The sequence below is a fragment of the Lithobates pipiens genome, unplaced genomic scaffold (assembly GCF_037356315.1).
Source record: "Lithobates pipiens isolate NorthernLeopardFrog02 unplaced genomic scaffold, aLitPip1_a1.2 Scaffold_27, whole genome shotgun sequence".
Taxonomy (NCBI): Eukaryota; Metazoa; Chordata; class Amphibia; order Anura; family Ranidae; genus Lithobates; species Lithobates pipiens.
The window spans coordinates 32,374,393-32,389,191 of record NW_027507788.1 but is presented as its reverse complement, the minus strand read 5'-3'; the positions used below and the strand labels follow the sequence as shown (position 1 = coordinate 32,389,191).

At 45.3% G+C, this 14,799-nt stretch overlaps 1 protein-coding gene across 1 annotated transcript in view; it reads right to left on the bottom strand.

The window, feature by feature from the left end:
- SMG9 (SMG9 nonsense mediated mRNA decay factor) overlaps positions 1-13,258 on the bottom strand; it is a 37,951-nt gene extending 24,693 nt beyond the window's left edge. Inside the window, exons 1-6 of the mRNA XM_077456735.1 lie at positions 13,104-13,258; positions 10,634-10,798; positions 8,057-8,131; positions 6,302-6,527; positions 5,515-5,612; positions 1,514-1,626 (exon numbers count right to left, since the gene is read on the bottom strand). Coding sequence (XP_077312861.1) covers positions 1,514-1,626; positions 5,515-5,612; positions 6,302-6,527; positions 8,057-8,131; positions 10,634-10,789 — 668 coding nt within the window. The 5' untranslated portion in view covers positions 10,790-10,798; positions 13,104-13,258. The remainder of the gene's footprint in view (positions 1-1,513; positions 1,627-5,514; positions 5,613-6,301; positions 6,528-8,056; positions 8,132-10,633; positions 10,799-13,103) is intronic.
- Positions 13,259-14,799: the final 1,541 nt, after the last annotated feature.

Genomic DNA, 14,799 nt, shown 5'->3' with positions numbered 1-14,799 from the left:
TGGATGTCCGATTGGGAGCAGTGGCTGTCTCTGTGCACCCGCTGTGTCCCAACTGAGATGAATGGGATTGCCTGCATAAAGGATGCATGGAACACCTGTACACCCCATGCAGGCAAAACACGCCCCTCACACAGGTGTACTCTTAAGTATGCCCGTATGAATGAGGCCAAATAAATAAGATTCGTATAAGTTATGTGTATTAAAGCAATGTTTTTAATTTATTAAAGCAGTATTAAACCCAAAACCAAAAATGTAATGCATTGCAGCTTACCAATCATTAGTTGTGGTGGCTGCATTCGTTTTTATTTTCATTGGCTTTTTCCCCTCTGTTTTCACCTGGTGATTTGCCCAGTAACACACCTCCTCCCGTATTAGTGAGATACATGCTGGAGAAATTAGCACAGGAGGCACAACAGACAGCAGCATTTTCAGTCTGGAGGGCGGGGGATAGTGTTAAATGTTTAGCAGAGTCACTAACAAATGGAAGCCAAACTCCAGCTAATACTTTATAATAAGTTACAGCATACAGTTATTTTCCTTTTGGGATAAAGTTATTTTTTTTTTATTCTGCTGGAGAATTTGTGCTGTAAAAAAAAAACAGACTTGCTGGCTGGATTACCAGATGAATATAGAAGAAAGAAAGTCTAAAAAAGAAAACAAATGCAGCCATCACATCTGAGAATCGGTAAGAATCAGTAAGCTGCAATATATTAAATGTTTAAAGAGGAAGTTAGAAAAATAAATAAATAAACCCTGCAAGGCAAAGGCATAATGAGCTCATAGTATACTAGCTCATTATGAATAACTTACCTAAGATCGAAGCCCCCGAAGCGGTCCTCGTTCTTTATCTCCTTTGCTGACATGTATCCCGGAGTGACTTCCGGGTCTCGCGGCTCCGGCGCTGTGATTGGCCAGAAGCCGCGATGACGTCACTCCGGCGCAAAATATCTCCTTAACCGTGTAGGTTTAGGAGATATTTCTTGGACCTACAGGTAAGCCTTAATCTAGGCTTACCTGTAGGTCAAAGTGTTCGGTAAGGGTTTACAACCACTTTAATGAGTACTCTAGTGTTGCAGTTTTAGGGCAGGCGTTTGTTTCTATGACCCCACTGGGAAGCTTTTCACTTACTTACTGACCTTCTGACGGCTTTGCAAATAATATGGAGTGCAGAAATCACTGAAACAGAAAGGCAGGGGCAGCAACAAAGTCAAACCTTCCTCACTCAACTGAAACTATATATTTCTATTGGAAAGATTTCCCATCACTTCTTATGCTGCCAAACGACAAAAACTCCAGCGGCACGTGTCTCCTATTCTTCCTCTGTTTCAACATTTCTGGGAATGTTAGATGTTTCTGATCCCTGCCATGCACTGCGATTCCATCCATTGGCTCCAATGTTGAGCCCTGTAGTCACATAGAGGGTCGGAGGCAATGGGGCTCCTGGAGCAGTGACTACAATACCTACCTCTTTTTGCTTGCTCTTAGAACCTCACGGTGTCACTTCATTTCTTACCTCTGATCGTCATCTGGAGAATTGGCAGAAAGAAGGGACATCATTGTGGACTTCCCCGTACCCTGAAATCCGAGAACTCCCACCACGAGGACATCGGTCTGGTCTAGCAAATACTAAAAACGACAAGAAAGAGTCAATAATACTGCAGAAAGCACTATAAACGGTCCTGGACTGGGTGAAGATGTCCCAGTTGTTATACCAATGGTGATTTAATATTCTCTTTATGTTGTGTTTTCATGAAGCTTTGCGGTCTTATGGCTGCTCTAGGTTTCTGCACATTCCTTATGTTTAAAACGGTGAGCCCTCAAAAAACTGATATTTTAGATTTTGAAGTGCTGCACTTTTTTCAGCAAGTACTAAAAATTCCTGTTGATCTTGTCAGCTTTGTGTCCTTGTCACTTCCTAGGAAATGAACTAAAAACCACTAACATAGTTATCATCCTTCTGTAAACTACTAATCTCCCTAACCCCATGTAGTGGAGATGAAGAGAAGACTTGTTTAACCACTTGCTGTCCAGTCACAGTAGATTTACTGACTGGGTGGGCAGCTGTAGGCTTAGCAATGTACCGTATACACTCGAGTATAAGCCGAGGCACCTAATTTTACCACAAAAAAATGGGAAAACCTATTGACTCGAGTACAAGCCTAGGGTGGAAAATGAAGCAGCTACTGGTAAATTTTCAGGATGCGGTGCAGCAAGGACAACAAAGAGGCTACTGGAGTCACTGTGCCCATCACCGCAGCCTCACCATGCCCATCATTGCAGCCTTACCGTGCCCATAATTGTAGCCTCAGTGTGCCCATCACCGCAGCCTCACCATGCCCATCATTGCAGCCTTACCGTGCCCATAATTGTAGCCTCAGTGTGCCCATCTCCGCAGCCTCACCATGCCTATCATTGCAACCTTACCATGCCCATCATTCTAGCCTCACTGTGCCCATCACCGCAGCCTCGCCATGCCCAGTATAGCAGCCTTACCATGTCCATAACTGTAGCCTTACTGTGCCCATCACCGCAGCCTCACCATGCCCATCATTGCAAACTTACCGTGCCCATGACTGCAGCCTCACCATGCCCATCATTGCAGCCTTACAGTGCTCATCATTGTAGTATCACTGTGCCCATCATTGCAGCCTTACCGTGCCTATCACCGCAGCATCATCATGCCCATCATTGTAGTCTCATTCCCATCATTGCCACCTCAATGTGCCCGTCATTGCAGCCTCAATGTGCTCGGCATTGTCGCCTTAATGTGCTCGTCATTGTCGCCTCAATGTGCTCGTCATCGTAGCCTCACTAGTAGTGACTGTGTCAGTACCTGTATTACACAGCTGGCATCTCACGCTGTGTATCGGAGCTCATTCTGAAATGTTCGGCCTTGCTGTGACAATAGTCCCGCTCTCCTCCTAGACCAGCTCGTGTGATAGGCACAGTGTTCCGTCTATCACACCTGGAGGATGGGATAAACAGTTTATGTCACAGTCCAGGAGGATGCTGGGACTGTGACATCACCCAGTGACCCCGCCCCTTTTTCCGGCATAGGGCTTCCCCTTTAAGTCCATACCAGGTGACGGGGCTCGCGACGTATCAATCTAGCTGATGGAGGCGGCGACATTGACTTCCTTCGCTAGTCCCTTCTACCTGGAACCGCGTTCAAAATGAACAGACTTTTCTCCTTGTGTGGGCAAGTCCGTTCATTTCAAAAGTCCGGCACTCCTGCTATAGTCGGGCAGATTGTCCACTGGAAAAGTCTGGTCGTGTGTGGGCAGGTCCGCTCATTTGAAAAGTCCGGCGGACCTCCGCTGCAAAGTCCGATCGTGTGTACGTGGCATTAGGCTCCATTCACACCTGGGCATTCTGGAATCGGGGAGATTCTGCTCGCAATTTCAGAATCGTGGGAGGTTGCTAGGGGTTCCTTAAGCAATTTCTGCTTCTCAGATAAGTTCCCATTGACAGCATTGATATTTTTAGTTATCTGTAAGAGGGCAATTCTTCCCAATGGCCGCAAGTGTAAGGAGCATTCTTCCCATTGACCATAACACTAAAGCATCATGAGCTATAGATATAGTCATTTTTAGCAGGGGTTCCCGAGACTGGAAAGTTATTTAACCACTTGCCAACCGGACACTTTTACCCCCTTCCTGCCCACGCCAATTTTCAGCTTTCAACGCTTGTCGCAGTTTGAATGACAATTGCGCGGTCATACAACACTGCACCCAGATGAAATGTTTATCTTTTTTTGAAACAGATAGAGCTTTCTTTTGGTGGTATTTTGCTTAACAAACGAAAAAAGACCGGACACAATTTTTTTTTTTTAAATTAACAAATAAGTAATTTTTCTTCTTCATTGATGTGTGTCGATATGCTACACTGAGGGGGCTGCACTGATCATCAGGGCACTGATTATCAGTGTAAATGTCAGCTGTCACAGGAAAGCCAGTAATCGGCTTTCTTTTTCTCACACAGTGACAGCGCTGAGGAAAGGAAATACCAATAACCTGCATTTGTTTAGTTATGATCAGCTGTGATTGTACATAGCTGATCACATGGTAAATAACCAAAGATATCAGTGATGTGCTCTGTCCGAGGGACACGGCTCACCACTGTTCACCATGCTGCACACCCCTAGGGGCACACTTGAGCAGCATGACGGGGAGGAAGTCATATGATATCCACCTGGAAAGAGGAGAGTCCTGTCCAGCTGCCAATGTGCTATAAACTGGATGGGAACTGGTTAAAGGGTTCCTCAGTGTTAAGCCTCATACACATGATCTGACTTTATACAAAATTTCTCGTGAATTTCTGTACTAAGGGCGTTGCCTGTGGACTTGTTAAGCATGCACACGATCAGACTTTTTCAGCCAACTTTCACCAAATCATGTGGTTCTTCTGCTCTTTACCGCCACCTTTGGTCAACTTCTGTATTGTTGTCTGATCTTTTGCATTGGTTCTGGCTTGTACTCTGCATCTAAGATGTGAAGATGTCAGGAAAAGCTCTTACAGGTTGGTGGTCCTTGGTAAAGCCATACTATTCCAAGGCTTATCAAGAAGTGTGGGTCAGTGTTGGCATAATGAGTTATCTCTACTATAAAATATCATATGGTGGAAAGAAAGCTGTACAAGACACCAAGGGGGGACACCACTAGTTCAGTGAACCATCAAACATCTGTCCAGGGACCCTGTCTGCATGTACTCTGTGTGCACATGCCATTTTGAAGAAGATCCTGATGCATTTGACCATATTTAATTTTGTTTTTCAAAACTCAAATCAGCATTTGCGTTATGCTCCATGTTGAAAATACAGTTTGTTTGCATTGGTTCTGAGCATACGTGTTTGTAAAGTCCGATGGTTTTCTGATCAGACTTTGCTCCATCAGACTTATGTTGTTGAAAAGTTTGTTCGCACAGCCAACATTTGTCCGATGAAAACCAAAAAAGTTTGTCCGATTGAGTGTACACACGGTCGGATGTTGCCTTAAAACAGCTAATTTGCATGTTTGTTGTCAAAAAGTCAGATCTTGTGTACGGGCCTTTAGAAGGGTTAAGAAATGTTGCTTTAGAGCAATGATCTCCAAACTGCGGCCTTGGGGCCAGATACAGCCCTTTGCTTACTTTTATTCGGCGCTTGGGGCACCGTTTCATCCAGTGAAACCAACATTGGGGGATAATACCCCCCCCAGTGACACCAATGATGGGACACAATTCCTTCCAATGATGGGGCACTAGTCCTCCCAATTACACAAATGAACGATGGGGCACAATTCCTCCCAGTGACACCAACGATGGGGCACAATTCCTCTAAACCGACGATAAGGCATTTTTTCACACTGACATCAGGTTCTTTTTTACTCAGAATGGTCACAGTACGGCCCCCCTAAAGTATGAAGGACAGTAAACTAAGGCTTTGTTTAAAAAGTTTGGAGACCCCTGCTTTAGAGAATTAAAGACCTTAGTTGTTTTATATTTGGGTCAGGGCTGATCAAAAAGCTATGCGCTTACCTCAATGGCACTGTCACCCCAGTTCATGTATTCATCCACCAGTTTGATGCTGTGTTTCATCTTCTGAGGAGGCATCAGTTTAGCCTGGCCAACCACAGCTGTAAAAAAAAAAAAAAAAAATAATAAATCCTAAAACAATAACTCCTCCATTACCCACCCAAATTCACTGGAGATCTCCAGGTAAATTTCATGTGTTCCCATCTTTATGTAAGTTATTGGAAGAGACAGGAATCAATTATAGTATATGGAACCACAAGGCACTTTGTGGTACCAAAATAAAGAGGAGGTCTCCAGCGCATTGGGTTTCTAGCCAAAACTGCTATTTTTATTATTTTAAAGAGACCCTGTGATATAAAGTATAACTTTGTAATAAGCTACCAAGAGTAAAGACAAAACAGAATGCCTACCCTTTCTACTGTTTCTCTAAACATTTAACCCCCGTGGTGAGAAATCATCCCTCAAAGTTTGCTGGGAAACTGACACCTTCAGGAGCATTGAGTTTAAGCGCCTCCTGCAGCACTCACTAGCTCCTCCTGTTGACCTCCATGTCATTACTTTGTATACGGAAGTCAGGAGTAGAAATCAGTCAGAGCTGTGGGTTTACAGGAGATCTACATTCCTAGAAGTGTCGGTTTGCTAGCAGACTCTGGGGGATAATTTGTATGCATCTGACTAGTGTCCAGTGGTGCAAGCAGCAGGAGAAATATCTTGTTTCTTCTTTATAGGTACATGCTTTGTTTAGAGATTTTAACAATGTGATTGGGTCTTTTTTTTTAACGGGACGTACGGTCAACATTTCCACCGGCATTTGCTGCGGCACCCATGCCTCGGTTCTGAATCTGGTACACTGGCTGTGTGGGGCGCTGTCCTTCCTTCTCCAGCTTTGCTGTAGAGGCAGATGGTGGCAGAGTGGTGCCCTCCGCTGTTGGGGCTGGTTTACCGTCCTCTCTGGCCTTCATAAGGACAATCGGTTTTTCAGGTGCGGATGGAGCTGAAGCCGGGGACGGCTTTGGCTAAAAAAAGAATAAAAAAATTAAAATCTTGGTTATAAGGCTAGGTTCACACTGCTGCGGTGCGAATTTAGCACAATTTTGATCCGATTGCGTTGTGAATTTGCACTGCAAATTCTTTATGTTTTCTTGCGATTCTACTGCAAATTTTGCAGACTATGGAGCTGAATTCACATCGCACACGGATCAAACTCAGACAGGACCCTTTTTTTATGCAGCTTAGATTCACAACACATTGATGTGAACGGCACTCATGGAAAACAATGACTTGCGAATTTGAGCGATTGCAGCGGCTCAAATTCGCAATAGAATTCGCAGCAGTGTGAATCTAGCCTAAATGAATGGTTAAACAAAACCATCATTAAAGTGGGATGAGAAATGTAAACATGGTAAGCATTACATAATACAACAGCTGAAGTCATAGCTGAGGTCAGTCTTTGCAGACACTGGAGAGTTAAAGCGATAGTAAACCACAGGTGCTTTAAAAAAAAGAAAAAGAAAAAATAATTCCCTGCAAGGCAATGTCATAATGTGACACACTGTGACAGCTGAGAGGGCTGACATCTTCCCCGGTCTTCCTTCCGGGTTCATGGCTCCGGCTCCATGAGTGGTTGGGGGCGGGATGATGTCACTCCGGCATATGCGTGTGGGAATATCTCCTAAACTGTGCATGTTTAGGAGATATTCACAGTATCTACATGTAAGCCTTATTATAGGCACACCTGTAGGTACAAGTGGTGTAACAGAGTTTACTACCACTTTAAAGTTTATGTATAGCCAAAAAAAATATTTAGGATAGAGAAAGAATAAAGCCTATGCATTAGCCCCCCTCACTTACCTGAGCTCTCATTTGATCCAGTGCTTTGCCTATCTGCAGCTCTACTTTCCCCTCACTTCCTGGTCTCACGGGCTTTGCTGAGGCAGCAAAGCCAGAGCCATTGACTCCTGCTGCTGTCAATCAAAGCCAGTGACGAGGAAGTGGGAGTGGGGCTGACAATGCCGCTGCCTGTGTCAACAAATGCAGACAGCGGTGCTTGGGAGCAAGCCTGCACAAGTGCCCCCCATAGAAAACCCGTGGGGTTCTGCCCACACGGCCATGTCAATCATTCACAGTTTCCTATAAAACGTATAGACAAGTGCCGTCAGCCATGGAGCTGATGGCTTGTAGTTCTCAATGACCTACAAGGGTGCTGGTGAACATCCCGTAATTCAAAGATCTTCCTGCTCTCCGGTACCTGCCTGCCCCTATCAGAAGTACAAGCAAGACAGCTATCCTGAGAATCTGTAGAAATTTGACATTGCACCCGTGATCTGCTGATTGCAGATGCAATGCTCTGCAGGCTCCTTAGAAGAAAAAAAAATATTAAATCCACATTTTTTTTTTACCTGCAAAAAGATGTGCATTTATGCATTTATTTTTTTACAAGAAGGTATCCTTTAAGGCATTTTATAATATTAAAAGAAACAGCCGACACTTGGCTGTAGAGAAGTCTAGTAATAGAATACAACACAGTGAATGTAAAGTAACTTACACGCTCAGCTGCCGGTTTGGCCAAAATGATGGGAGTCTTCTGTATGGTGTAGCCAGAATTCTCTTCATTTCCATCCTGAGTATTATAAAGAATAGTCAATATATCAACATAAATAAATAAATAAATAAAAGACTTAACTTAGACACAACCTACTGGTCCAGCGGCAGTGAAGACAAAAAGTAAATGACAATTTCAAACTTTATTGAATGGATTTAATGGAACGACTATGGTGGCCTCAGAGGTCTTAAAAAGGAACCTGAACTCTATTTTAAACATTAAAAGGTTTCTTCTGTGTTCCTCTCCGATTTCGTTTCTTTAGGGCTTGACTTTCTTTGACTTCATGGCTGAGCCCTGTCCAATTTCATTTCAATGTCCAATCAGAATGCTTTAGAGGTTCTCTTATTTGAACAGATGAATGGCGCTGGTGGCACTTACCTATGAAGTCAGGGAAAGTTGGCAGGTATCGGTGTCTGCCTTCAGGGAGACCGTCAGTTGAAAATGGATTACACGTTCTCTATTGTTTTTAGTTCCTGATGTTGGAGTTCTTCTTTAACCAGTTGTGGACCATCTACCTAGTAAGTGATCTGGCACTTCCGAGTCTGGGGTACGCACATGAATGGACACAATGGAAGCCAATCAGTGTGTCTGGCAGACGCGATGTCCGCCGGGACCTGCCAATTGTTTAGGAGAAAGGCTGAACGGCGGTCTGCTTATGTGACTGCCAGAGGGGAATGTGCTGATCTTGTGTTTCTGCTAAGCAGGAACACTGATCTTTACATTCACCCAGTCAAAGCATCTCCCCCAGTTAGCAATTACTCCTAGAAAACACAATTAACACTTTAAGCGCCTCTTCCCTGCCGATGTCATTAGTACAGTATATTTTTTTAGCATCGATCACTATATTAGTGTCACATTTTCCAAAAAAGCGTCAAGTTAGGTATCCAATTTGTCTCCCGCAATATCGCAGTCCCGCTATAAGCCTCTGATCTCCGCCATTACACGTAAAAATAAAAAATAAATCCCATAGTTTGTAGCCACTATAACTTTTGAGCAAACCAATATACGCTTATTGGGATTTTTGTTGACCAAAAACATGTAGCAGAATACATATTGGCCTAAACGAATGAAAAGAAATGAGATATTTACATTTTTTTTATTGGGAATGTTTTATAGCAGGAAGTAAAAAATATATATATATATATATTTTTTTAAATGGTCATTTTTTTTGTTGTATATAGCGCAAAAAATAAAAAACGCAGAGGTGATCAAATACCACCAAAGGAAAGCTCTATTTGAGTACAGAGTCGCAAGACCACGCAATAGTCAGTTAAAGAAACCCAGTGCCGTTTCGCAAAAAACGGCCTGGTCATCAAGGAGGGTACACATTCCAGAGCTGAAGTGGTTAAATTTGACATTTATTCCGTATATATTTTGCCTTCCCTGCTTTCCCACTCTTCATCAACAAGGCAATTAAATGTTTAATAACACCTTTCCATTTTCATTACACACCTTATCTTTAGACCCAGTGACATCATCACTGGGTCTCTGTCCTCCTCTGAAATTCAGGCAGATCATGGCTGGTGGTGGAAGGAGGCAGGCAAATGTGTGCAAACTAAACCCCTGCTGTTAACGCATACTGTTAGACGGGTTATTTGGTTGTCTGTGGGCTGGTGGTAAGTTTTTTTCCTTAGTTTATCCTTGGGTTTGTTTGTATAGGGTGCTGTACATAGTCTCCTGAAAATATCACATCACCCTGCCTCAGTACTCCTCTCAAGATCCCTCAGCCCAGATACAAGCAGTGGGCTGGCTCTTGGGAGGAGTTATGCAAATATCAAAAAGACTTGATGAGTGGATGCCCCCATCTGGAGGTGTGGGGTACATTTGCATGCAGACCGATATAGGAAATGCCCACGTGTTTCTGAGCCTCCATGACAGAGAGCTGAAATCCAAAGAATGAAAGGGGGTGGCCAGGGACAGTCAGGCTGGGGAGGAAAAGACTAGTTGAAGCCTCTACTGCACACTAAGAGAAGCTCACAGTGTGCAGTAAAATCAGAATAAGCAGTTTCAGTCCAAGAGAGGAGCCGGTACACCTATGCAAGACTAAAGGAAAGGCCGGAGGTCAGATTTATAGGCTTCTAGGATGTAAAGATTATTGTCGATACGTTGCTAAAAAACATTTAAGAGTAAGGATGAGCTCCGGTGTGTTCGTATGCTCCACATGCTGAGCCCGCCAGAAAGTCGGCGCAGCACTGTGCTGATCACAGGCAGTGAGACATTGCCCCGATGCACGGCTGCAGAGATCGGGCAATGCCTCACTGCCTGTGATTAGCGCAGCGCTGCGTCGACTTCCTGGTGGGCTCTGCACGTGGATCATGCGAACACGCCTGAGCTCATCCCTAATAAACAGCAATGAAGCTTATGTCCACCAATCAGCTTTCACGGTTCTGTCTCATCTAACCTGATGAAAATCTGATTGGTCGTTATGCGCTGCTGTACTTTACTTATATTTTTATTTATTTGGAGCTTTATCTGGGATGCCATAAAGGTTTTAAAAGAAGCACAACCCGCTGTGCTTACCCATTTGTCCTGATCGCGGTCACGTAGCATGGGGTCTCTTTCACGCGGAGGTTCGGACAGGTTCAGGTTGCCAGAGGGACCCTGGTCCATCCAACGGCGCCTCCTGCTGCGCCCAGGAACGTACATACTGGGTTGGCTGTGCCCAGACTCCGCCATGATTCAGTTCTATTGGAGAAACTTAGACGTCAATTAAACATCAAGCAGCATGTAAAATCAAAGACTGACCATAGTTATCCAGAGAACAATGCAACTGTGCTAAAATAAAAAAAATAAAAATAAATAAAAAATAACCACTTAAAGAGAACCTGTTACCTATTACTTTAAAGTGGTTGCAAACCCTCATATATACCCAGTGAAGTGACTGGCCTCAGGTGATCCCCCGAGATTAAACAAATCTCCCTACATAATTTTTACCTGTTTATCTGCAGCCCTCTCTATTCCACGTCTGTTCAAAGTCCAGAATTTGCACAGCATTTAGTAGGGATGAGCTCCTGTGTGTTCGCACAGCCCACGTGCAGAGCCCTCCATGAATCCGGCACTACGATGCGCTAATCACAGGCAGTGAGACATTTTACGATGCACGGCTGCAGAGATTGGGAAATGTCTTACTGCCTGTGATTAGCGCAGCGCCGTGCCGACTTCCTGGCGGGCTCTGCACATGGGGTGTGCAAACACGCCGGAGCTCATCCCTACTGCAGAGAAAGGAAGGAACACTGCTCACCAACCCAGTGCATGAACCTCTGTGATCAAACCCCGATGTGCAGGGTGAAAAATGTCAGCGGGCGTGGCTGGAGCGGCACTGCCTGAGGCACATTTATCCACATATTCATGCACTGGGTCCTTTCTCGGCTAATGTTTCTGCACCCTGAGTGGCACGCAGACACCTTGCTCCCTTCACTGCCACAGGCGGGGAGATCTTTGTCTCAGCTTAGAGAGGCAGTGCAAGTTCTTCTTGGATCATACACACTGTGCAGCATGGAGCCAAGTGTAATCTGAGCTCTGAGTGGAGGGAATAGAAATACCCCCTCTATTAGGGATGAGCTCAGGCGTGTTCGCATGGACCACGTGCAGAGCCCGCCAGGAAGTCGGCGCAGCGCTGCGCTAATCACAGGCAGTGAGACATTGTCCCGATGTGCGGCTGCAGAGATCGGGCAATGTCTCACTGCCTGTGATTAGCACAGCACTGTGCCGACTTCTTGGCGGGCTCAGCACATGGACCATGTGAACACGCCTGCGCTCATTCCTACCGACTACACATTCTTATACTGAAAAACAGCTGAGGCAGTCAAGCACCTGCTCTGTACTGAAGAGGGACGGGTCCGTCTCCTGGGATTATCTGGTGTCAATTAGCGACTCATGCAGATGAGAGAGCAGACAGAAACCACGCTAGGTGCTTTGAATCAGGGTGGATATAAATTGATGATTTAAAAAAAAAAAAAATCTGGGGACAATGGGGGGGGGGGGGGGCCTGGATACATAACAGGGGTTATAACCCTCCCTTACTCTATACAAAATAGAAAAAAAAGTTGCCTATAGGTCTACTTTAAATCCCCCCGTGCAGATGTGCAGCAGGTCTCTTCCAGGTATTGGGGACCTGGCAGAGATCTGCAGCAAATCTACACATGTGTGCGCGTGTGTGTGTGTGTGTGTGTGGGGGGGGGCATGATTTCCACAGCTGCGCACAAATGCAGCCATTTCTGGTATCTAGGACCTTGCAGAGGTGCCTTCGGTCTCAGTCCAGTCCCAAATACACGACAAAGAGCAGCGTTGTGTACGTGCAAAAGTGGAACCTCACGGCACGTGTGCTCTCCCGAGTAGGGATGAGCTCCGGCGTGTTCGCATTCTCCACATGCAGAGCCCACCAGGAAGTCCGCACAGCGCTGCGCCAATCACAGGCAGTGAGACACTGCCCCGATGCGTGGCTGCAGAGATCAGGCAATGCCTCACTTAAGGTTGCCACCTCATCCCTTTAAACCCAAACACATGAATTACACGGGTTCTGAGGCTAATTAAATGCAGATAAGGCACCAAGTGAGTTTAATTACCAACGTAATCTGCCATAGAACCTGTGTAATTAATATGTGTTCGGGTTTAAAGGGATGAGGTGGCAACTCTAGCCTCAATGCCTGTGACTAGCGCAGCGCTGCACCGACTTCCTGGCGGGTTCTGCACGTGTTCCACGAGAACACGCCTGAGCTCATCCCTACTCCTGAGTAATGGGCGAAGGTCCACTTTAAGAGATCAGTAGAACCTGCTAACCCTTCCCCCTTTCCCAAAAATAAAATAAAAAATCGTGGTGGACCAAAATTCCAACCTGCTATACTCAGAAAGCTCAATGGTGAGAGGTTCTCTTTACTCCCTCTTCCACCTTTTAAGACTGATGTCATTTGGTTATAATGGAAGGTTAGAGTGCGCTTTGCAGGTGCACAGCAGCCCCCCCGGACAATGTGAGGGGTGACACCACACTCACCAGCTATCAGCTCTTCTTTTTCTCTGCTTCCACATTGGTCCAGCAGTAAATTAGTCCCTACCCAAACAGGAAACCAAAACTGCACATAAAGTTCCGGGTAATAATATTTTCTTAGCAGATTTTACATTGGTCCGGCAGTATATCAGTCCCTACCCAAACAGGAAACAAAGACTACACAAAACGTTCTGGGGAAGAATAGTTCCCAAGCAGATTCCACATTGGTTCGGCTGTAAACCAGTCCCCTCCCAAACAGGAGACAAAGCAAAAAACAAAACGTTCTGGGGAAGAATAGTTCCTAAGCAGATTCCACAGTGGTCAAACAGTAGATCAGTCCCTGGACTCCCCTCCCAAACAGGAAACTAAGCCCTTGTACACACGGTCGGAGATTCCGACAGAATGTGTCCGATCGGACCATTTTGTCGGATATTGGGACTGTGCGTGGTCTACATCGGACTGTTTCCGTCGGAGTAGCCGACGGACCAAGTTTTCCAACTTGTTGGTAAAATTTTTCGACAAAATGCTCCGATCGGACATACTCCGATCATGTGTAGAGAATTCCGATCAGACAAAGTGCCACGCATGCTCAGATCAAATTCCTACACCAAAGCTATTGGCTACTATCATGAACGTAGTCCCGTCATAACGAAATAACGGAATCTCTGACCATGTGTACAAGGGCTTAGACTGCATAAAACGTTCCAACGAGAATAGTCCATAGCGCCCAACTGTCCATGACTTTGAGGGACTGTCCCTGATTTGATGTCCCTCTGTCCCTCATTTGTCCCTCCATTTTGATCTGATCTATATAGATGTACATAAAATTAAATTTTTATCTTTCAAAAAGTGTTTTCCAGTGCTAAACCTTTCATCCGATTTCTAAATTGCTGCATTTGTACATTTTAAAAGCCAATATAAAGGAATAGTAGTGGTAAAAAAAAACACTTGTGGGTTTAATTAACCTTTTGTTTCGGAAATTCTCCTCTGAGGGGGTGTGTCCTATGCCTACATACCTTTGCTATTAGGTGTCCCTCATTCCCATCTCAAAATTTTGGGAGGTATGATAGTTCCTAAGCACCTTGGAGCCCAGTAAGGATGGGCTCAGGCATTGTTGGCATTTCCATATGCCTGCGTCTACACCCGCAAGGAAGCTGGCACTGAGCAGCGCTAATCACAGGCAGATCGGGAAATGTCTCAATACCTGTGATTAGCGATGCACAGTGGCAGCTTCCTTGCGGGCACAGACACGTGGGAATGCGAACACGCCTGAGCTCATCCTTAGAGCCCAGTGTTCTGGCAAAACAGCCAACTCTGCAAAATCTCCAACTGCGTCACTTTCGTTGACTCTTCAGCAGCTGTAATAGGAGATTTTTTTTTTACTAGTTGCCTGTTTTCACAGCGGCCGCGTATACAGTACGCAGATATCCCAAGTCTCCCGTGAGGTTTTGGAGTCTCCTGCATTTCTGCTGCGGCTCCCTCACACCTACAAGTGCCTTGTAATCTACCGGGAATGAACGGTGCGGAAAAAGGGACAGCTGTGAACATCGATCTCCCTGTATAGCTTTTTAGCTGACAGCCACTTCTCCTTGGATGGTGGGGCTACCACCTCCACTCACGGCGCAGGCGCCGCTCAGCTTCCGAGATTTTCCAAAGCTTCGTCTGCTCAGCGGACACTATATGATGGCCAGACACTATATGG